At 38.8% G+C, this 24,420-nt stretch overlaps 2 protein-coding genes across 3 annotated transcripts; one reads left to right on the top strand and one right to left on the bottom strand.

The window, feature by feature from the left end:
• The first annotated feature begins 393 nt into the window (after positions 1 to 393).
• LOC119549225 (hemicentin-1) lies at positions 394 to 12,731 on the top strand. Of its 2 annotated transcripts, none has more exons than XM_037857107.1 (7): positions 394 to 489; positions 4,149 to 4,298; positions 9,296 to 9,496; positions 9,564 to 9,886; positions 9,976 to 10,533; positions 11,074 to 11,266; positions 11,334 to 12,731. In XM_037857107.1, exons 2-7 carry the CDS (start codon positions 4,235 to 4,237, stop codon positions 11,483 to 11,485), a joined length of 1,491 nt encoding a protein of 496 aa, XP_037713035.1. In that variant the 5' UTR covers positions 394 to 489; positions 4,149 to 4,234; the 3' UTR covers positions 11,486 to 12,731. The 2 variants fall into 2 exon arrangements, with proteins under 2 accessions (XP_037713035.1, XP_037713036.1); XM_037857108.1 differs by having other exon boundaries at positions 471 to 489; positions 4,170 to 4,298.
• A 46-nt stretch (positions 12,732 to 12,777) lies between these two features.
• LOC119549226 lies at positions 12,778 to 23,153 on the bottom strand. Its single transcript, XM_037857109.1, has 3 exons — positions 22,733 to 23,153; positions 13,321 to 13,521; positions 12,778 to 13,265 (listed from the first exon to the last, which is right to left on the bottom strand). The coding sequence occupies exons 1-3, from the start codon at positions 22,791 to 22,793 to the stop codon at positions 12,940 to 12,942; spliced, it is 588 nt and encodes a 195-aa protein (XP_037713037.1). The 5' UTR covers positions 22,794 to 23,153; the 3' UTR covers positions 12,778 to 12,939.
• Positions 23,154 to 24,420: the final 1,267 nt, after the last annotated feature.

Raw genomic sequence — 24,420 nt, 5'->3', positions numbered from 1 at the left:
GCAATTTTAGTATTGAATTCAACTTTGGCGCCCTCCAGTGCGTATGTGTTATATCTATCTTATCTATCTGTTCTATATCTATCTTTATAAATGAACAGCTCCAATCTCGTTGGTAAAACCGAAAGGCCCTTGCTACATCTTTTAGGGTATTTTTTCAGTATAGGGCTTCCTCTTGGAACTTCAATTGGCTCTGACATTGCGGACAGCTAACGCATCTTTTCGACTCCAAAGACCCAGACCCCAGACTCGGGCCCAAAGACCATTTCTCAGAGAGAGACTCTCTAAACAATTCTGCACCTCTCAGTCTGCAGACTGTTATCTGCAGGCCCCAATGCGGCGGAGAGCGTAATACGACATACAGAGACCTCTCTGTTCCGTTTACCAATCGTTTCGAAGTGCTTTCGGCATCCACAGCGCGCTTGATTTTCAGTTCACGATTTAACAGCTAAGCGTTCGGTTCTCAACGAAGCCCCAGCGCAAAAATAAAAGGTCTCCATCTCTATCTCCAACTGAACCAATACCGCCATACCCATTCCCCCGCAAAAACCCTAGGCTTAAGGCCAATTACCGACAGCTGTAAACGTTTGCATTCGACCTGGCTAAAACGTGTAAAAATCACTTAAAAAATGGCGTGCGGGCGAAAGCGTTGCCGACGTGCAAGTGTTAAACGTAATTCGTACAAAATCGGGAAAAACAAAAGAAAAGAAGAGGAAACCACTTTTGTAACGCTTCAGCCGAAATTCATCTCGCGTCGGTATCTGGGGACCAAGCATCAGCTAAAAAACCAGTTTTCCTCCTCTAGGCTCTCTGGGCAAAATAAATACGAAACAAAATAACAATCTTCAACGCACACCGCATCACAACCATTCTGTAACTCTGGCCCTGAAATGCCGAACTTAAAGATTTTGTGATTTCGGCTTCAGGCCAAAAACGACAGGCGATGATTCATAGTAATGGGCTAAGAAAAAAGAAGTATAATGGCCAGCAGATGTGCTCTATATCTTCACTTTTATCCTACTCCTTGGAAGCCCATTTGGCAGGAATTCAAATTCGGTTTCAGTTGAAATTCTTCGCTCTTTGCCTCTTTCTTCGTTGGCAGAATCTTAGCTGCAAATTCTATAAATATGTAGAAATATGTAAAATAGCTGTCGTTGCGCCGGCAACGAAAATACGCCAAACAACCGAAGAAATGGCAAGGGAAGATGGTCAAATGAAAGCGAAAATGCAAAGGAAAAGCGCTGGGGAGATGGAAAATCGAAGTGGGGGAAACCAGGGGGCACCAGCTGCTGCGAGGGAAAAATGGGGAATGCAAACAAAAACGCTGAATGGAAAACAAATTTTCTATACTTGTTTTTATTTACACTAGAGTAGGCAAAAAACTGGGATGAAAATAACAGAAAAGTTTTTTGAGTTCCGTTTGGGATCTCGGGATCTCCAGATCCCAATCCCCAAAAAGCATTCTACGTATGGAAGACAGCTGCATGTGTCCCCCTTCCAAACTCTCGCACACAAGTGCACATGAGTTGTGTGCGGCCGTGTGTGTGTGTGTAAACTTTAAGCGCAATGTAAATAAACAAAGCGCCAAAGACAAAAACAACAAAAATAAAGGCATTGATTTGAAGAGAACCCAACGAAAAGAAGAGGAAGAATAGGGCCTTACAAAAAATGAGTAAAAAACTAACTTTACCAAACCGAATCTTAAGCCTCCCTATAAAAAGTAAACTCTTATTACTTTAACATATTTGCTTTTATAACATCCGTTTTTAAGATATTATAATACCAACATACAACCTAACAAACTAACTTTACCAAACCGAATCTTAAGCTTCCCTATAAATAGTAAACCTATATTACTTAATCATGTTTGCATTTATAACTTGCATTTTTGAAATATAATAATACTAACATATAGCCTAACAATTTTTATGCAATTATCTTTTAAAGTAACAATGTTATACACAGTTTTTCCAGTATTTTTCTATATATATAAGCAATTAAATTTAATTGTATCCGTTCTGGGTAATTAACCTGCAAAAATATGAAAAAGACGTTTGAGATCGTTGAAGCTGACATCATAATTATCATAATATAGTATGTACCTAATGGGATCTTAAAATTGTAAAACCCTCTAGAAGTGTATTTAAAAGAAAAACAACCCAGCTTGCACCTTCTCTTTGGCTTTGATTTTATAATTGATAAACAGACCCGAGGGGCGGTAAAATCAGTTTAGAGATAGTTAAAGGGGGCTTTCGACGTCGTAGGTGTCAACGAGTGTTAGAACCCAAGCACACATATATGGTCATTTATCTGAGGTGCTGTCTGTTCAGATGACACCCCATAATATAGTGGCTGGGAAAAACTCTGTTACACAAGTAAGTGCGGAAATTGTCGCTCATTAGGGAGCTTTTGTTTGGGGATGCTAAGTGAGGCAGGGAAGATAAAAGAACTTAATGTACGGAATAAAATAAGGGGGAGATGTATTTTGACTTGTTTTGAAGTATATGAAAAAATGCGCTATTATGCTCAAAACTCTTAGTGCAATACTTTTAAGTAGAAGACCTTTATTGAAGACTGAATATAAAAATTTAATAAACCAGTTTTTAACCATCAGGTTATATTTAACTACTTAACAGCTTAAAATGAAATGCATATTTTGGAATTAACAACCGGATTTTTTTATATCAAAATTTTTTAGACTCTTTTAAAGTTTACTAAGCTACAAAATGTAATACTAAATTTTACTTTTTGTAATACCAATGTTAGAAAGAGAATTGCGAAGCCGACTGTTTGCCGAGTAAGCATTGCGAAATTTTAAAATTTTTGTGCAAATGCATCAGCGATGGATTATGAGCATCAGGCATTGCAAAATTGTTTGTTTTATGAGTCGGGCGCATAAACAAATATGAGTTATATATGTGCAGGCAGATTGTAGTTTGTTCGTATGGGTGAGCTATGCCATTTGCAAACGGCTTTTATATCAACAGCCCGAATTTTGTCGATTGGTGTATTTTGGTGAACATTTTTTTCTATATCGGCTTTTCGTGCTGTACAGTTTTTCGCATTTGCACATTAATTTATTTATATGCATAAACATTTGCATGCTATTCGACTTGGCACACCCTGACCCAATACACCCCCCAAAGCCCCCACTTCGACCCAGTTTACTGACCGGCTGGCATTGAGTCAGCCAGAAAAGAGAAATATACAGTCGAGCATCCTAAATGTTAAAAAATATTGATTCGTTAAAATTGACTATTTTAATAAAATATTTAAAAAAATATACCTATTAAAATCAGCGGTAGGCATGCAATACGATGACATTTCTATAAAATGTTCCTACACTGTATGTGTGGCGGCAGAGATCGAGCTAAGCAATTTCCTAGCCACGCTTAATGGATATCTACCAACTAAATCATTTTCTTAGACAGATTTTTAAAAAGTTTCATACTCCAATACTTAACATGATTAATACTTACATATATGTATATCCATTTTTTTAAATATTCAAACTGCTGTGTTTAATTGGGATTTTACTTAAAAGCTAAAGTTTTTAAAACCGAAAGCTCGAAATTTATCCTAATAAAATGACAAAGAAAAAAATCCAGTATGAACAATGTTTAATACAGTACTTAATAGTAAAGTTAGCCCAGAAGAACATCTACTGTACCGAGAGAGAGGAGCTGTAAATTAGCCAGCGACAGCAGCAGTGGCAAAAACTCGCAAACGGCGACTTTTCGCATAGAGATCATAATATCTTTAAGATACAACTTATCGACGGAGAGCAAATTGCGACAAGATACAACTCACGGCTTGCATAACATAACGCGGCCAAGCGAATGAGCAATGTTTACAGATCGGTCGAATATTTTCTTTACCCCGCAGCCATATGTTTTTTTTATTTTGAGGCAAAAAAATTCGTTTGTAGTGCGCCGTTTTCCTTGCATTTTGTCCAAGCCAATTAGAAGTTTCCGGTCCGCGGCGTTATTCGCATACAAAATCCACCATATAAACCATAAGCGTAATTAAGAAATCATAAAGTCAAAAAATAAGTTGTAAACGTTTTTCGGCGGTTTTTGCGGCTCCCGTTTGGGAGTAATATAATGGGCCAAGCAAATTAATTAAGTACCAACCAACCATATTAATTGCAGTTAACGACCTACCTCCGACAGCTCCGAACCAAATTCAAATCGATAAACAAACGCACCAAAACCAAGCCAGACAAACACTACTCATCATGATCAGAGCGAAAGATTCGACGGGGTGGCTGTTAATTTTTCTACTAATTGGACCACTATACGGTAAGTCAAGGACTTGAACTAATGGTCTATAAAAACAAAGAACTAATTCGAAATAACACGATCTGATTTGATTGCCAGCGCAGTGGTTTTTATCGAGAGCTTCGAAAGGGGCAATTCCAAGAAAATCTTGGAGTTGAAAGTTGGAGAGAGTTGTAATGAATGTGTAATATTTTTATGACTGCTTGTAAAGATAAGGAGATTGGAAAGTGCAGCAGAAGAAGCAAAAATGGTCTCCAGATTCTTGGGATTTCGAATAAGGTTAAGCTTCTTGGGGGATTATTAAAGATATGAGACGTTCTTATAGATGTTGGGATGGTTTTGTGTGCCAATTAAGAACAATTAATTTGTTTTTAATATTAATCAAAAAGTTTAATACTTGAGTACACCCTATCCGAATTGAAATATTCCTCTTTAACTGGCATTTCCAAGAAAATTATTCAAATGTACATATGATATCAATGAAGTGACCTCTTCTTTGCTCAATGAGTTTACGTAATTTCTTTGAAATTATGAATTACCGAATATCATACAGAAATAAGTATGAGCCAGTTACCCTAGATATGACGCTTACGGTCCCATATGTCACATACCCGTACTCCCGAGAAAGCTCCAGATAGCTCGGTTATAATGTCATGGGTTTATAGGTGTGTGCCACGTGCGTATGCCTTATCTTTTGCGTAAATTGAACCCATACCAGGGCAAAATGTAGGTGCCAGTGGAAAAAACAAGCATATCTTATCGTTTGGGAGAGCGGCAAACACTTATCTCTGCTCGGAAAGTTAAATTTCATTCGCTTTTGGTATTATGGCGTAAATTGCTGATAAGGAACAACATTCCAGTTCAGCTCGGAAACTCTTCGTCGCCCGTGGGCCTGAAAACCCTCCCACTCCCTCAACACTTTCCTCATTTTACCATCATTTTTGTCCGGATGCCATGTGTTCTGGAATACGAATAAAAAAAGAATATCGCCCAACGAGTAGAATAAATATTTGCCATGCACGAACGTTGTGCCCAGAATGGCATTTTGATGCCGAATATTTGCTCGTAAACTCCTTCTATGTGTTTGTGAAACGCCCCCAGAATTTCAAATGTAATCATATGTCCCAGGGCATAGGCCATTATATGTATTTCAATACTTATATATACACAGATATACTTTTAATTAACAATGAATTTCGGCCAATTTCAGACATGAGATAAGACGGGTTATACAACGAAAAACCATTAAAAACAAACTAAAACGCACATACTGCTGGAAATTTTGGAGCTTTGCCTTCATGAGTATTAAAATTCTAGCTGCTGAAAAATTTCCAAGCATGTTTGGCCTACAAAAACAACCTGCTCAAGTCAATTTGTACAATATTTCATAATACTCCCAGCGACCAAAGAACAATATTTGTCTGTCAGTCTTAAATTCTTTTTCACTTTTCGGTTGCAAAACTGAAGTTGATAAAGACTTGGCCGTAAAGGGAATTCGGTTTATTTATGCAGCAAACAACAAGTCAAGGTCTTCTTGGGTTATAATACTACAGTGTTCCTGGAATTGGCGATTAAGTGTTTGATTTTACATACCCATGCATATATGCATAAGTGCTTGGCTGAGTTTTTGGAGGTTTTATTCGGTCTTTTCCGAAAACCACCGAATCGAAAATGATCAAATTACGCGTTCGCAGACGTTCGCAACATTCGTTTTCCAAAAATAAAGATCGCATAATAAATCAATGGTTCGTTCAATCAAAATGTTCCAGAGGGTGTGGAGAGAATGCCCCACCCATGGGTTCCAAAAAACGGGAAGTCGATTCAATTGGTTCAATTTAATTTTCCATTTATTATGTGTTTTGTCTTTTGGCATCTGTTTTTTTGGCGCTTATTTTGTGTCTCTATGCAAATTCATGGAATGAAATTATATATACAGTGGAACACATTACAGTGGGCACATTAATAGTCGCGGAAAAATTCTTAGATCTTTTTTGCTAGGATAAACATTTTTAATTTATTTTTAAAATGTTCCAAGCTAAAAAACAAATCTGATTATAAATTTGTTAGATACTAGTACTTAAAAAAAAAAATTAAAAATTTCCAGAGTTGCCGAGCTCTGTTAACTTTTTTTTAATAAAAGTGTTAAAATAACTTTATTTTAAATTCTACTTAAAGAGTTGTAACTCGGATGTATCTTTAAATAAGATGGAGCGCAAAAAATGAAGTTCCATGTTGGGAAACTTTCCTGCTCATCTATCAAGTTTGCCCATTCCTCTCGTTTGGAACTCACCCAGTTCTGGGCACTTTTACGACCCCCATCACAATCTGACTGCTCCATCGACTTAGACATGACATGTCGATTAAGGAATGTTCCCCTCTTCTGTCGAATCGGCAAAATCTGACCGCTGTTTCCTTTTCGAGATTTCGAAAATTTTGTGCATTTAGGATTGGCAAGCGGCGAGTAGTTGCCATCATTTATTTATACACATTTCATTGAGTCAGCAGACTTGGGCGAGGATGTCTATGTGGGCCACTCTAGATTTGTTTACTTATGAACTGACCCCATAACTCATCCCCGTCCGTATGCGATCTCTCATACCACCACTGACCATATGAGGTATCTGGAAATCGAAGCAGCAGAGTGATCATGAAATAGCAATCGGACCGTTTGCCATCGAAAATCTTGAACTGAATCTTGAATGGGAGTTATCAATGGTGCGTCGAGACTGACAGACCTGTCCGACCTTCCTGATACCAGTGGAGTGTTATATGCTATATACAAGCGACTGGCGCCTAGTCCCAGGAAAACTCGTAAATGAGACTACATACTGAACATATAAAAATATTTCCTCGGAATCTGGGGCAAAGTAATGAAGAAGTATTATTGCATACCCAAGGAAAAAGCAAATGAGATTCTAAGTAAAGTTGTTAACAAGTATATTAAAATGTTATTGGGGCACTTAAAAACTTTACAGTCTAATCTTAACTATTTTCCATTTAATTGTTTTTGAAAATTATAAAATATTTAACATTGGTTTGTTTTATTTTGAATCCTTTTACTTAACTTTAGACTCAGAAATGTGGAACAAGTAATAAATAGTTTTAAAAAAATAATATCATAACCCAATCCCCTACAACAGTTTAGCTACCGAGCAAGAAACACCAACTTTCGGGAACTACCAATTTAAACCCTTAGACATATTTAAATAATAAGAACCCATTCCTCAGCAAATGGAAACTTTCTCTGCATGCTGTGAACATGACTTCATCTGTCAAGGAATGCAAAGTCATCAAAGTTGGCCTCAGGAATCGAGTGGCTTGCGACAAATTCCCTGGGACGTCCCAATGCCAATGCAGGCCACAAATGGCCATTGTGTATAACATTGACTCGAGTTTGGAGACAAAGGAGTGGCAGGACGAGAGAGTCTGGAAGAGAGACTGGCGCCGCGACATCCTGTCGCCATTGTTCCACTTAGAACGATTGCACTGGGAGTCGGAGGGAATGGGGACTGGGGATTTGGGATTGGGGGTCTGAGGGTCTGAGCACATCCTCCATACGGATGAACTTAAGCTGAGTGGTTGTTGATGTTGCTGGGGAGCTGTTTTTTATTTGCAACCCCCGGTATCCCGACATCATCGATCCAAGGACAACGCTCGCCCAGGGGGCTGAATGACGCATTTGGGCCCCGACCACCCAGCTTTTCAACTGACTTTTGGCGCTGACCTACTTGCAGACAACAATTGCGTGGAGTCGATGTCGACTCTCGGGAAGCCTGTGTTGCCATGTACCCATAACCTTGACACGGGCCGAAGATTGCAGTTGTCGGCGGCCAGCTTCCCCAATCACCAGTGCCAAGACCAAACCAGATCTTTGAAGGTCCCCAGCTGCTCTTGGCCAGTTGTTATATGTTTTATTCCATCCAAGCCAAGTGGCCCATACCATAAAAGGGGCGTCTGGCTGCGTGGCTGAGCGGATATAAGGAGGGGCCATTGGATAAGATAGCTGGGCCTCCGTCTTTGGATCGAGCGTGTCCGCCTAAAAAGCTTTTATCGACCAGTGATAACGAGTTTAAGCGACTTGCGTAATCCCGACAATATCCATCATAACCTTATGCGTTGGCCATGATGAAGTTGGTCGTGAGTCGTGAGTCATTCCGCTGTTAGCCGTTAGATGAAAAGTCAACAGGCCGCTTATGGCTTGCAAATTGTTATGGCTAATACATGAAAAATTGTGGCTTTACAAAATTACTCATCCAATTTGCATAAATTCATAGCTTTTCGTTCTGGAGGAGTCACAATCCAAATAGAGAGAGCAATAAAGATTGCTAAATCTAAAGTCTATGACTGTACCTGACTTCTTGGTCTGCAGTAATTTACCTAGAGCTTAAGAAATGTCTTCTCATATCTAGTTTGTTATTTGCCTGCGGATTTATTACTGCGTCAGTGGTAATGGAAATGTTCTATGGAGATGGCCAAGGGAATGGAACTCTTCGCAGTATACTCTTGGGGGCTTTTCTGATTAGTTCATGGCATAACCTGCAGTGTCTAAAACCAAACAGTATTAGTAATTAAATGTTAGTATCTGCAAATATGCGCTGCGGTATCTCCCCTAGTTCCTGTTAAAAAACCCATTTCCGTTTCAGAACTTCACTCTCACAAACGAGTTCTTTGTGTTGCTACCCTTTGATTGGAAGCAGAAGTTGCTGTATATGTTGAGTGATTTTTATCAGCTCCAATTAAGTCTGGAACCACTTAGGGTGACTCAATGGTGCACCTTGTCCAAGCCAAAAATAATGATGCAATAATCTCACATTTATTCGATTCAAATGGTATAATATGGACGTATGCAGTGTATACCCTACACAGATATTTAATAATTTTAATTGCTCCAACAGTTGAATATATGGAAATTGTAGAACTTATATTAAATTACACAGTTCCAATGAGTTTAAGTTGCGAACAAAAAAGATTAAATGCACAGGACCAAAATATTAATTATACGAAATATCGTTTTTCAGTGTGTTGTCAGGATGAGTACGGTTATCAGGACGATGAATACGAATATGGTGACGACGTTAGTGAAGACAGCCAAATTATCGATGTAACAAAAGACATAGCTAATCAAACAGCGCCGCCATACTTTGAAGAATCTGATCTGAGGATCGAGGCCAGGCCGGGAGATAATGTAGTACTCAATTGTGATGCACGGAACTTTCAGAGTAAGTAATTCCCAATTCCTATGCCTATAATACGCTGAAAAAACTTATATTTTTCACATCCTTACAGTCAGCAATGCGGTAATGTGGTTCAAAAGCCGGACAATCATTGCAAATGGCCAGAACCCCATTAGCCAGCGCGTGGAGTGCATGATGAACAACTCGATTCTCTTGAAGAATGTGACGCCGGAGGATGCAGATGATTACTATTGCGAAATACTGCCCCAGAGGGTTCGACAGCACACGGCACTGCGGGTGGGCGCCCGGCTGTCGATCCTCTGCGACGATCGCGATATTACGGATCGCTCGCAGACGTTCAGGCAGGGCGACCACCACAAGCTCGAGTGTCGAACGTATCTGCCCGGCAGTACCATTATCAAGTGGTCCTTTAATGTATGTTTTTTCTTCGTACACCCCGCATTACCACTCATTCCCCTATCCCTGGGATCCCCCAAACATTTTCACTCCCAAATTTCTTATAGGATCTTAATGGAAAGCCATCGCCCGTCGATCACCAGAATGGGGTGATCAATTTGGATAATGTAGATGAAAAGAACGCCGGAGATTACCAGTGTTTGGCCGACGATGGCAGTCGCCATCCTCCTCATGGCACCGTTCACATCGATGTACAGTACAGCCCCATTGTCTCCACCCGTCGCGATAAGGTGAACACGGAAAGGGGCGCCTCCGCCGAGCTGTATTGCGATTACCGGGCCAAACCCATTGGCAGGAGCTACTTCATCAAGGATGGCAAGACCCTGCAGCTCTCCGACAAGTACTCCATCAAGGATTCGGTGCACCACGGGCACAATCGTTCTACCCTGATCGTCCGGGAAGTTACGGACAGCGATCGGGGCGAGTATTTGTGCCATGTGGAGAATTCCATTGGGTCCAACGAGGCGAAGGTGAATGTCACCTACTTTCCGGAGACCCCGCAGTTCGAGGACAAATCCGTGGAAGGCAACCGGGTCACACTGCATTGGCTGGTCAGGAGTCGTCAGCCCCTCTCCGAGGCCATGCTGGATTACCATATAACTGGGGTAAGTAACTCAGGAGTTTGAAAGCTATTTAAGAACTAGCTTTTACAAAACAAATGTAGTTCAATTTTATTAAATTAGCTAATGCAAGCCAACTAGCATTTTAAAAACATACTTAGTTCCCCTTTTTTATTAATCATCAAAAAATTAGTCCCCTCAAGGCCAATAACGCTAAAACCTGTCTAGCGACCATAATTTTTATTATTTTGTAAAATTATAAATGCGTTTTTTTTCTGATTATCAATACCCACATATATTCCAAAAATTGTTCAATTCGGACCATTTATTAAAAAGTTATAAGCAAATAAGGAGCGCAATCTCGGAAACAGCCGATTTGCTACATGCATATCTCCATCTCGCTCGCACTTCCTAAGTAACAGGTATCTATAAGTCGAGGCCGTCGTCTAAAGCGATCTTTCTTGCTTAAAAATGCAGATGCGCAATTAAATAAAGATTATTTATATAGATAGTGGATAGTTATATAATTTTTATTTCCGCAAGTCCAGTCTCAGCTCTAGCTAATCCAAGTTTCTTAACTTTCAGTCCCTTCATTGGAGCACTGTTTCAGTGCTGAAGACGCATCGCCACAATAGCACGGAGAACGTCTGGAAGATCACTCACCAGCTGGAGTTGCAACGTGGAGTGTGGCATGCCAGCGTGAGGACGAAGAACACCCATGGATGGTCCGACTTTTCGAAAGATCACGTCTTCGAAATCCGGGAGGGTTCCGACGAAGGTGCGTACTGCCGTGGGGGAAAAGTAACAGGTATCGAAATCTAATGTTTACGACTTCCACCCTACAGAATCGGACCCGTCCGACAAACCGGAACTGCCTCCAGATGAGATCGTGCAGGCCGGAATCGGTCTAGTGCCCCGAGGAGCTGCGTCAGCACTCCAGCAGCTGAACCTGGGGGCAATCCTGCTGGCTGCCCTCCTGCTGCGAATCCGCCTCTAAGGGGTGCCATTTATTCAGACCGAGATGTGTACATACGTATGTCCGGATTACTCAGCTATCGATGCATCGGAGAGATAGCGAACGCACATAGGAAACCGAAACTTAAGTATTCTAAACTATACAAATGCTAATGCGCAACCGCTAGCTTGGGTCAATGTTAATGTTAATGCTAAAGTACACGCTGGAGCGATCACCACTGAAACATTTGTGCCAAGCAAGGGAATTTGAAGAACGATGTTTAACGTTAATTTAGTTTAGTTAAAGTTAAAGGAGCGACGATCGGTTCAAAACCGCGAAAAAGGAACACTTTGATTAACCTTAGCTGTAATATTTATTTGTTTTGTCCGTATGCATGTGAGTTTTGGCACTTTTGGAGGAGGAACCCGAACCGAGAACGAATAGAAAAGGTGTCCATCGCTCAGGGGTGAAATTCGTACTGGGCTTAAGAGTTTATTCCCCCAGCGATGGCATAGTGTAGCGAATATTGGGTAAAGTTCTAGTGACTTTTTAGGATTTGCAATACGTACAATATTTTTGTATAACCAAGCGTACTTACGAACACATATATGTAACTGAAACAGAGGGGAATCGGGAGGGATCTATCGAACGGCACGCAAATTATTTTATAAACTAGACCAAAGCTTAGACATACATATGTGTACCTACCACACCATACATATGACACTTATTTTTACGAAACTACGCCACATCAACTGAATGGAACAGAAAGATTCAAAATATACAAATCAAAAGAACGAACGCATATGTACCTATGCCTAGGAGATACTGAAGAAAACTAAGAGAGAGCCATATACATATATATTGAGTACTGTTGATAATCGGGTTTGGCTTTACTTTTCGTCCTTGATTCTGCTACAATACCTGAGGGATATCGCCATAACATGCTGACCATGTACACTGTACGTACGTGTAATCCAATCGTGAGTGTAGGAATATATTTTATATATATTTTATTTAAGAATCATAACATTAGAGCTGATCAATAAACGTGCCAATCGACGCAATCAAGCGAAACTGATTGCTCGCTAAATCAAAACGACACAAAAGTAAAGTTCCATAAACAATGTTTTGACGAGGACCTGATTTCGAATGCCGACCTTTAAGCATATACACATATACAGAATCATATATATAAAGAGGAATATTTAAAGCCAGTGTCTTACATGAATATTGTAATTTTCGTTGAGTCCATGATAAGTAAGCAAATAAAAATAAACCGAACGGATTCAACTGAGTTTTCTTGAAGCGATTGAGCAATTATTAGGGCTTAGTTTACTTTGGTTCCTTTTTTATTTAATAAATAAAGTTGATTTTGTGTCTTTACAAATACAAAAATTTACAATCAACAAAGACTTAAAATGCTCATTTTCTGTAAGAAGAGTGGAGAGTGTAGAAGAGAAGGCAGTGATATGCCAGCGTAATACTAAGCTATTCTAGTGTTTGCCCATTCCCAGGAGCAGCAATATGGTGGATCCCATTAGCGTGTACCCGAGAAAACTGCTTCCAGATCCCGCCGCTGAAGTAGAGCTCTCCGGTGCAATGGCGTCCAGGGAATGCTCGGCAATGATCACTTTCGTGTAGACCAAGGATCCGGAGGGCAGAACCTTGCAGTAATAGGTGCCGGCGTCCTGAGGATTGGCCTTCAGGATGGTCAGATCGTAGTTGGCGTTCAATTCAAAGTTGGGGTGCACCAGATTCTTGCCATTGGAAATGACATTGTTGCCAAAATGCCACAGAACTACGTCATCTGAACTTTGCACTGAAAATTGATAGATTTTTAGGTGGGTTCTCAAGATGGACTAGACTTTACTCACGATTGCTTCCCACATCGCACTTGAGCACCACATCTTCGCCTCGGATTCCTGTCACAGTAAGGGTTTTGTTTATCGTCTCACCGGTACTGGAACTCGCCTTTATCTGCGGACTGGGCGCACTGTCGTTATCCTCTTCGTAATCAAAGTTATCATCACCCTGCATTCCGTCTTCTTCGAGTGCGGATTGTGGGTATGAGGAAACTGGAATGGAAACAAATTAATAAGTTACAATTTAATAATATATAGATAGTAATTAGATATAGATAGATAATACTTTTACTAAACCGATCAATATAATAATTATTTGATAAATTGGTATGAATAATATAATAATAATAATTATTAGTTATTCTTAGTTTTTATAGATCAACTTCCCTGACTTATAGAATTCGTTTGTTCTAACCTTAATATGATAAAGTTTATATGATTTTATTTCGAAACTGAGAATTCTTTTTATCGATGGCCCATAAATCGGCGGTATTTTGCGGTATCTTTAGAAGATCGACTGTAATTATAGACCATTTGATTGTTTATAACGGCTGCCCGCGGGAGGTCACATCGGCCAGCGCATTTAGTCGGTGGGTTAATTAAAGGAAATTAAATGGAAATCGAAACCAACGCAGACTTCTGCTGCTGTTCTTGTTGTTTTACCAGGGTGCACTAGGCCATCATGACGGCCTGTGTTTGTGTTTATCTTTATCATTTTCATTTTCGCAGCTCAAATTCATCAGGGGGTTCTCATGGGAGGGGGTGCTGAGGGGACAGCTGCACCGATGATGGGTTAAATTAAAGGCTGGCAATTCGCATTCACGGGTTTCCTTTCGGTCTCCGATCCCCTACATAATTACCAACATGCGCGCAGTGGCGTAGGAAGGGGGTTATGATCAAATAAACAAAGTATTTCCAGACTCTATGATGAAGCTATTTTCGGTGTATTAAAATATATTCTTGTTTGATTTTAATTTTAAATATATGAGTAAAATATATGAAAATTTTTTTTATTTTTATCATAAGATGAAAATCCAAAAATAAATATTGTACTCGATCAAACATAATAAACAAGGAAACTTGAGATCTGATACCCCCCTTGAAGAAATCCTGCGCCTGCCACTGCATTTTGTGCATGTGTACAAACACATTTGGTGGAAAACATTTCGGTGAATTGGGGTCACATGAAAAACGAAAATTAAAATGAGCGAGTGGAAAGAGAAAACAAGAGTGCCTAACCCAACACTCCCCCTCGCAATCGCTTCGCCCTCACCCCCTTTTTTCCCCGCCTCTGGGGCGATCGCCGCACCCACATGTGACGTGCTGACGGAAAGCCAACAACAACTACGGCGGCCAGAAGAACGGCAGCACATTGGGCCACTTTTTGTTTTTCGGTGGTGTCGCCGATGGACACACCGAATTGAAAGCATTTCACAACAATGTCCATTTTCATAGTGCCAACTGCAACACGCACACTCCTACGAATAAAAGTGCACTGTAAAAAATACTTCGAAAATTGATATTCCATTTAAACACTAATTTTAGAAATCAGGAGGAGCCATACTTTATACATTTTAAATTGGAATATATTTTTGTTTCAATTTAGTTTTTGGAATTAAGTGAATACAAAAAAAAAATTTCTTTTCAACTAAAAAATATCACATTTTTACCTTAATTTTTTTTTTAAAACTGAATTTAAAAAATTTTAAATGTAGTTCGTTTGAAAAATCATAAGGTTTAATTATATAATTCTGGGCTTAAAGGAATGGAATGGAATTTTAGAACTATCAAGATATTCAATTTAATAATATAAAATCAGAGTAATAACAATACGCATGAGTAAATACTTATATGTAATCATAAGAATAATATTCAAAAATATATTAGCTTCTGATAGAGTTATTAACATCTCTTTTTCCAATTTTTGTCCGTGTAAATAGTAAAACACCGCGCACACCCTCAAAAATAAAAGGGACAGTTTGGTTGGATGATTGTGAAAAGTTTAAATTTACATTTTGTCGATTTGCTTTGGTCGCTTGTTTCTATGAGTGTTATGGCCAGTTTTTCATCGTTTGCTCAGCGTAGCGTGCTAAAATTTTTCTTTTGAAAACAAACAGCGATTCTCACTGGGCTTCCAACTGAAATTCGAATTCCTGCCAAAACCGAGTGCAACGAAATTGAGGCGATCGGTTCCCTGGTTTTCTGGCATTCCTCGTAACCTCCTGGTGCCCCATTCCTCTTCCACAAAAAATGCACATTCACTCACGCATTCGCTCTTTGTCGTAAACTTAAGCCATAAAAGAAATTTATTCTCGTATTTACATTGAACGAAAAAGACACTGTGGCCATCTGAATTTATGTTCGACGCTTTCCGCCCCAAAAAAAGCAGTCATTCAACCGGCAAGATAAGCGTGGAATAAAGAACAACAATTGCAATGAAAGTTTATTTGCAGAATTTGTTTTTTGGGAGGACGATCTGAATCGAAATGTTATTTGGCTTCCGATAAACATAAGCCGATAACGAAGTCGGGGAATATTTTTGGAAAATGGAAATACAAAGTATACATATATGTATACGGTGTTGAATAAATCTGCTTGTAAGTATGTTTGATTTTTCATTGGCTAAGGAAATTCTTAAAGATTTAAACTATTCCCAAAGGTCTTAATCCCAAAGGAAATTATTTAAGACTTTAATAATTCCCAAAGGGCTTAATCCCAATGGAAACCTAAAAAACTTGAGAACTTTTATTTAAGCATTCCGCTCGCTAGTTTGCTTTTTGGGATATCAATTGAAATTAAATTGTTCCAATAATGAAATAAAAAATATTTATATGGTATTGGATAACTCTGCTTGTAAATATAATGGATTTGTTCTCGACCTAGGTAATACTTTAACATTTTAATTATTCCCAAAGGGCTTAGTCCCAAAAAAAACAGAAAAATATGCGTCGAATATTAAAATTCCTTTCAGAAACTTTCGTTGAAAGTTAGTTGGGGAAAAATAATTCCCAAAGGACATATATTTGGTTATATTTTTAAAACCTTATCAGTAATAAAACATTGTACTTTTTTTTTACAAAGATTTCCAGGAGGAAAAGTAGAATATGAAAACATTTAGGTCCAGCTCTTATAATACCATTAATGCCGCATTTAAGTTATAATTTCATTTCACATCCTCCCGAAATTATCTTAACCCCGGATTGTGTGCGCTTTCATGTTTTTCTCTATCTCCAGAGATAAAAGTTTACTAACCTTTCCTAACCCTTGTTTCCCGCCCGTTTTAATTGCTACTCAGAATTAGACCGACAACAATTTATCATAACCATGATTCCAAAAATATAAAAGGCAGGAAAAAATGCATTTCAGCTAATAACCCAGAGCCTCAGGCCAAAGTTAAGTCAGCATTAGTGCCAGTCACTCCCCTTTCCCCTATATTCGTATATATATGTATCCCCCTCTGGCCGGGAATCATTCAAGTGCAGCACTTTTGCTGTTGGTTTTACTACCTGTGATAAGGCCCCGAGGAAATTAAGAGTCAGACGCGGAGGGAGCGAGCTCTCTGATCTTTGATCTCCTTTCCCAGTGTTTTCAGGTTTGTCCAACCGGGTCTGTCCAAGTCCCTCCCCTCAGCATTTTATGCACTGAACAAAATGGTGTATGGGGTTTTTCAGAAATTCATCTTTCCTGGGTAATTATATGGTAAGCATTTTGAAAAAATGGCAAATAACAATGTAGTAAGGGTTTGTATCGTTATGAATTTTGGTATGCAAGGATATTTTTAAGAAACAACTCTTTCTGTCGTGTCAGAAATAATACACTTTCGAAACTTTGGTCCTAACTGAATACTACAGTATATACTAATACTATACATATATGCATGTAAAATAAAAGGACTTTTTTAAAATAAATTAAGGTTAACCATTCTTTAGATAAACTATCGACTATAGATTATGTACTTGATTTGTAGGCCAATTAGGATACATTTTTTCGAGTGCAGTACGTGACTGACCAGTCGCAGAAAGCCGGGAGAAAGACCTGGCCAAGGGACGTGGCTGCGTTATATGAGCCGAAAATTGTTTGGCTGTTTTCCTGGGCATTGTGTGTGTGTTGTGTGTGTTTGAGTGTGTGTGGCAGATAGAGACATGAGGCGAAGCGGATAATGATAATGGCATTCGGGTTCTGTGAAAGCGATCAGGTTACGGCCACGATCCGAGAGGAGAGAACCTCATAAAGTGACTACCTACGCACCGGGCACTTTGAAATTGGCCAGGACGGGAGCTGCATTATTCCCAAGGGGTGAGGGGTGAGGGATGAGGTGTGGGGGTGGGAGTTAAGGACACAGATGCAGGGGCAGATGTGCACCATTTGACAGATGCCGAAAATAGCAAATTATTCGCAAGCGTGTGCCGGGCCCTGAAAAAGGGATTGTGGCCTAGGTCTAGTCAAAAATCCATTTGGCAGATGCCAAACTAATGGAGTACTTTAAAAATTAAAAAATAAAATGTCTAAAATATGCAAATATATGCGCGCATGTTTCAATCATTTCGGCCTCCATTATCCAAATCGATTTATTTCAATTTCCATTTGTTTGATCCCCCCGGATGAGGAAGGCTATAGCTGTGGCATCAAGTGGACGCAATAAATTTCGATTTTCTATGATCCAAACATCTCGATTCTGGAGGCACTTTCTTTATACATATGCATTTCCAAATACAGAACATTGATTTCACTTAAACGATTTTACATTGCGCCCCCGATCGTTGAGCACAAGTTTCTTTTTCTTTGGGTCCCCTCAAAAGTGCAGAGAAACGTTCCCTTGTGGATTTGGTTGCACGTGTCTGTGGCAAGTGCCATGGATTTAGGGCTCGAAATTGTGCGGGCGCACTGCCAACAGAGGTTGGATGTCTATATAGTATATGGTATATACTTGAGGCGCGACTTTGGCTACGCCTAGCGCATATTAAAACGCTCTGGGGCAGGGCTCGAGTTTTCCAACTGGCTTCTAATTAATATGCGGCACTCCTTTCTTGTTCTTCCCCATAGTATATTCCCCTTTTCTTCGAGTAACTATTTAGGTTCGTTTCGATTTGGGTTATTTATTGCCATTTGGCTGGAGACCCATTTGGGTTTGAAGCCGCAGTCAAAGCTTCAATTAAAATTTTAGCACGCAGCCGAAAAAATTATTTGAAAATTCGACGCACTAAAATTTAAGAATTCATAGAGGAATGTCGTTAAAAAATTCCTAACTTATTTTCAGTGGCCCATAACCGGCTGTCTCTTTATAAAAGTGATAGCTTCTGTAAAAATTATTAATTTTTTTGGGATTGTGAACCTGATTAAAGGGGCTTGATTACGATATAGATACCAATTCTCTTAAAATAACCAAAGAATATATTTTATGAAGTAAATCCAATTTTGACATTTTAAATCTTTTGGGTGTACTTAAATTATTTCAAATTTTTCAAGGCGAAAACTAATTTTGGGAAAGAAAACAAAAAATATAAATTTAACCAAAGAATATATTTTATGAAGTAAATCCAATTTTGACATCTTAAATCTTTTGGGTGTACTTGAATAATTTCAAATTTCTCAAGGTGAAAACTAATTTTGGGAAAGAAAACAAAAAATATAAATTTAACTAAACTAACTTGGTATAATCACGCAATAACGTCATATATACATTGTTTATATATCTTAAAATTACACTTTGATCTTAGCCATAAGGCCGAGATTTTGCAATTAAGCTAGTCATTATATGCTTAGCTTAATTTGTTAAATAACTAAATAAATAAATAAATATTTTAAAATTATAGTAAGTCCGATTCCTCCCTGTACGTAAGTAAGTTTTTGGTGTACAATAATAATCTTAAAATTTTATAAAGTATGGTTTATAGCATGTGTAATAGAGGTTTATTATGCAATTCGTAACAGCCTTCAGAAATTGTATGAACATCAAACTAAAAGATTTACTTTTTAACTAATTTTTAAAAAATAATACAAAAAATATAAATTAAACGAAAGCCTTGGTGAAATCCAACGAAATATATCTTGAATAAAATTTTTTATATACCTTAAAATTGTGTAAAATCTTATATATAGTATGTTTAATACAGGTTTATTATGCAATTTGTATTAGCATTTATATATTGTATGAATTCAAACCAAAAGATTTACTTTGTTAGCATCATTAAATATCTCAAGCAACCAAAAGATTTATTTGGAGTCCCTGCATTCCAAAGCTGCTATCCAAAATAGCCAACATAGCTGGATCGTTTGCCCTCGAAGTACTTATTCCCGGCATTATTGCCTACCACTTCTTATGTATGGCTCGTAAATTCTGGAAATATTTCCACAAAGCCGCAGCATCTGCGGCTTTTCGGTTTTTCGCTTTTGACTTTGACTTCTGCCTGCCGCTGAATCAGCAGTTGGGTTCTCCATTATCGTGCCGATCATCAGCGCTTTCTATGTGTATTCTGTATGTGCAACGGCGGCGGGGTTATGCCATGTACAAGTCTTCCTCGTATGTACTTATAATCGTGCCCCACTTGAGTGGTGCTGCACCAGCACCCCACCCCCTCGAAAAACCCGCACTCCACGGACGACAACTCATTCAGCGGCAGGCGATTCGCCAGCAACGTTAAGTAAATTGATTCTTTAATTGTCGAGAATTGGTTACCAGTTGGCTTAACTCGCTTTTGCCCGTCGACCACACCCCCGTCCACAAAGCCACCATATTTGCAGTGGATGTGGATGTGAATGTGAATGTGGATGTGGATGTGAATGCAACCAAAGAATCGAGAATGAGAATGAGAATCGAGCATCGAGCATCGAGAATGAATACATGAATACCAGGCCATGGCGAACAGACAAGTCAACATCGGTGAGTCATCGGGGTCCAAAATAAATACCCCTGGGCCTCCGTAGAGCAGGAATTTCTGCACAGGCAAGGGCAGGGCCTCACACCCGGCCACTCCCACTTCCCCGGCCCTCGACGGCCCCGACTCCCTCGCATTTCGAGCAAAACAAAATCTTTTTTTATGCTTCGCGGTTCTTAAAGCATTCGCGGTCATTTGATGCCTTCTTTTTCGTTCTCTCTGCCCGGGCATTTCAATTCGCACCAGACTACACACAAAATGCCATGAAATTTAATCTCCAAGGCGGGAAAAAATAAAGAAAGAACCCAGAGTTCTGCACAAGGAAAAACATGTCCCGAAAAGAAGACCATGTCATGGGACTCTTAAGTAAAAAGTATTCTGAAAAAGCGCTGAATATAGACATTTTTGGGGCAATCATTCTGACACTTTGTGGAGTTGTTTACACATTTTTTGGTGATCGGACATAAATATTACCATGGTAACATACAGCTAAATTCAGTGTTAAGTAAAATGAAACTTTCCCAACTGTGAATATGTTTTAATTAAATATTACCATGGTAACAGACAGCAAAATTCAGTGTTAAGTAAAATGAATGGTTCCTAACTGATAATATGTTTTAATTAAGCCATTTCCCATAGAACCTAATAAAATAATAGCAGTTCTAGTAGTAAGATACAAGATACTATTATAAAAACAAAAAACTAATGGTTATATTCATATTGTAACATGCTGTATGAAAATGAATAAAACAAAGTTCTTTAAGGTCTTTAATACAAAAAAAACATTGATGCATCATTGAAATATAAATATTAAAATATGATGATTATATGGTAATATATTTTATAATCCACAAAAAACTTGAATACTTTTTAACGCCATTTAAATTTAAATCTGTATACTTTTTGCATTGTTTTTAGCTCTTGACATTATACCTAAAAATGTTTTCTCCCAGTGATCTGAGTGATCCTCAGTTAGGCTTGTTGTTTACCCATGTCAAGCCCAGTCGGACAACTATGGAATATTAAGTAAATATGGTAAATATGGACTGAGCAAACATAAATTCCTGGCGAAACATGTCAGCAGATCAGTCGAAGATCGGCGGCAGCGAAACGGCTATACTATGCACATACCTACATACGATTTTGCAATCCAATCAATCTGATGATAATCGCATTGTCTATGGATTGGGGTAAGCAAACACGACCGGAAAAGGGTTCCGATTCCAGGTGATCTCTGATCACACCACGACCAATAATGTTCTCACGCTTCTTCGCCACGCTTCTTTAGGGAAATGGCACCTACCTAGAGTTGCGGTGAATCTAAGGGGCTAATTAATACGGACCCCGGGGATCTCAGTCCGAATCCGAATCCGATACCGATCCTCACCCAACCCTCCTGCTGCTTAGGCCTTTCCTATTGATCATCGGATTGTTTTTGCTCATTTCCTGGGCCCCGGACAATGGCAGAAGTCTGGAAAAATTAACAGCCGTAACCGATTCGGAATCACAAATGGCAAACGGCAATGCCAAATGGCAAATAGTGTATAGCCACACTCCCCTCTTCAGATATCAGACTCTTCCTGCCGATCGAGTGAATGAGCGGGGAAAACTCGAATGCATTCAGGCTGCCGCCATTCATCGATCGTGATAAATAACTGAATTAATGTGACGGCCTTTGGACAATAAATTACTGAGTTTACTGTTCAACTCACTGTAAAAAGTGCTAAAATTACGCAAGTAATAAAAACATTAGCATTACACTATCTATAAAAAAAAATCATTTGAATAATGCGGAAATCTCGCGCATTTGCCAAATGTCAGCACATTAAAGATCACAGATAAGTCATGTGATAAATCTGAATGGGCTTATGGGAATCTTGGGAATGTGCAAAAATGTATGCAAAGTTGGTAATTGGATGGAAAAAAAATATTTTCATTGAAAAATTGGTTACATATCATTGAAGTACTTGAAAACAGTGAACGAACATTTCGAAAAAATATTTAAAATTCGATTTTTCAAAGCTCAATATGTGAATCAGTTGTTATATGACAACCCCCAAAACATCTCAAAAAATTTGCAAAAATAATGGAATTTTTTTTTGAGCGATAATATACTTATATCGCTTTTATTAGAACTAATAAACATGCGGAATTGAATTCTCTTGAACACAAAATTTTGAATTTAGATGTTTACGCAACATTTGAATACTTTGAATATCGAATACAATAAATTGAAAATGATATAGGTACATATTTTGGTGGCCTAATCAAAGAGCTATATCTACAATTTTTTCCTGTGCATGATCGCTGGGACAAATGTAGGTCAGAATGTGTTTGAAACATTCCGGCAACGGCATTATCATCTCGACCAGCTCACGCCCAACAATCACATCGACTTATAGTAAATTCCTGCACTTCAAATCCCGGTCCGAATCTGATGCATTGCGATTAGTCGAAAGACTGGGGCCTGGACATTTGGGGTCGCCCTCCCATTTCGATTAGATTGTAGAGCCCCGATTGCATCAGGTTAACCCCAAAAAAGTACTTACCCGCGGATCTGCCCACGATCAGTAGGAGTCCGGCAATTAGCAGAGCTGTTCTGGACATCATATTGTTTTATTTATTTTTTATATGGAGTGCACTGGCCGCCGATCGGTGCTTAAATAAGTATCCAATGGTTAGGGTTTTCGACTTTTGTTCCACTCCAGATCTGTGTCACACGGGACAAATTGATTTCTGGCGATCTCTTTGGGTTTTCAAAAATTATTGCCGCGTAATTATGTTGACGTTTTAGCGTCCCAATTTCCGGCTAGCACTGTCAGCACTTTTATTTTATTTTTTTCTTCTTTTTTAGGCTTGGCACACAAAAGATTGTTTTTGGTTTTGGTATAATTTCTGGTTTTTTAGCATATATATTTTTAAATTCAAAATTCCGGTTACCGACCGTTCGGGGCAACAGCAAAACGAGAAATGGACATCGGCTTTCTCGTTTTCAGTGTTTAATGCTTGCCTTGTCTGCTTTCGAAGAGAAGGGCAAAGAGAGTGCGTATTTTTCAAAGAGAAAACGTTCAGAGAGCGTTGATTATGTGGCGCGAAATAATTTTATTTAAAAACATTCTTTTCAAAGGGGTTGTATTTATAGAAAGAAAGCATTTCCTGGCCATAAATATGAATTAACGGATGTGAAACTCTGGATTGTGCTCACAAAAAAATACCATAATTTATGGTAAAAATGGTATAAACAAGCCCCAATTAAGTTAAACTTGAGTAGCGAAATACAATTTCATTATGCCACATGCTCGGGCTAAATTCCTACAATTGCTGAACAGCACATGTCTTCATTTGCCCTTCTTCCAGAAGAAGCGTCTTCAAGTTGCAAGTTGCAGTCCAAGATTCGCGGAAATTTATTTGCATCCCCCGGAGACAATTTGCTTGATGCAATTGCGGCATTTTCTCAGGGCTCCAATAAAGTCGGCCTGGGAAGCCGTGATTTCCTCGATTTCCAAGGGGTAATATCCCCGGAGTTGCTCCATCACTTCTTCTGTTTGCCTTTTCCTCTTTTTTTTTCCTGTCCCCGACAATGACGCCTACATCGGGCGAGATACGGATACATGGATACTTGGATACTTGGCGCAACAGATGCAGATACGATTTATGAGTGCGACAGCGACCGCATTAAATGTAGATACATGCAACATTTGCACTGTACAAACAAACAAACAATTAAAATTAATCTACGAGCATAAAACAAAGTGCATTGCATTATGGATCTTGCACAGATAGATCTCTTTGAGGCTGTGTGTGCTCTGCACTGAGGATATGTGTGGTAAGTATCTTTAAGATACCTAAAAAATAGTAGATAGGATGTGTTGAGTAGGAATTCTGTTTAAATTTTTTAGACTGCCAAATAATACATTTTTTTGGTTGTGCTCTCAGAATATGTATTATATTTGTTGCCACATAATATTTATAAATAGTTTTTCCAACAGAGTTTATATGTCAATATTTGTTCCCATAAGAAATTTTAATATTTCAAAATGTGAATTCACGAAATTGTTATTAGACATTTGGGACTTAAATATTTGGAACAGAGGATATACTTATTACATGGAATTTTCCTATGTTTTATTTTCAGTGCCAGAATGGTGCGATGTTTAACATGTCTTCTTTTTTGGGTGCCAAGCCTGTAAACATCCGCAAATTTAGAACAATTACAAGGGGATTCTGATTCGGATTC

The sequence above is a fragment of the Drosophila subpulchrella genome, chromosome 2R (assembly GCF_014743375.2).
Source record: "Drosophila subpulchrella strain 33 F10 #4 breed RU33 chromosome 2R, RU_Dsub_v1.1 Primary Assembly, whole genome shotgun sequence".
NCBI classification, from domain to species: Eukaryota; Metazoa; Arthropoda; class Insecta; order Diptera; family Drosophilidae; genus Drosophila; species Drosophila subpulchrella.
The sequence above is the reverse complement of the archived record's forward strand: the minus strand, read 5'-3'. Positions and strand labels throughout refer to the sequence as shown.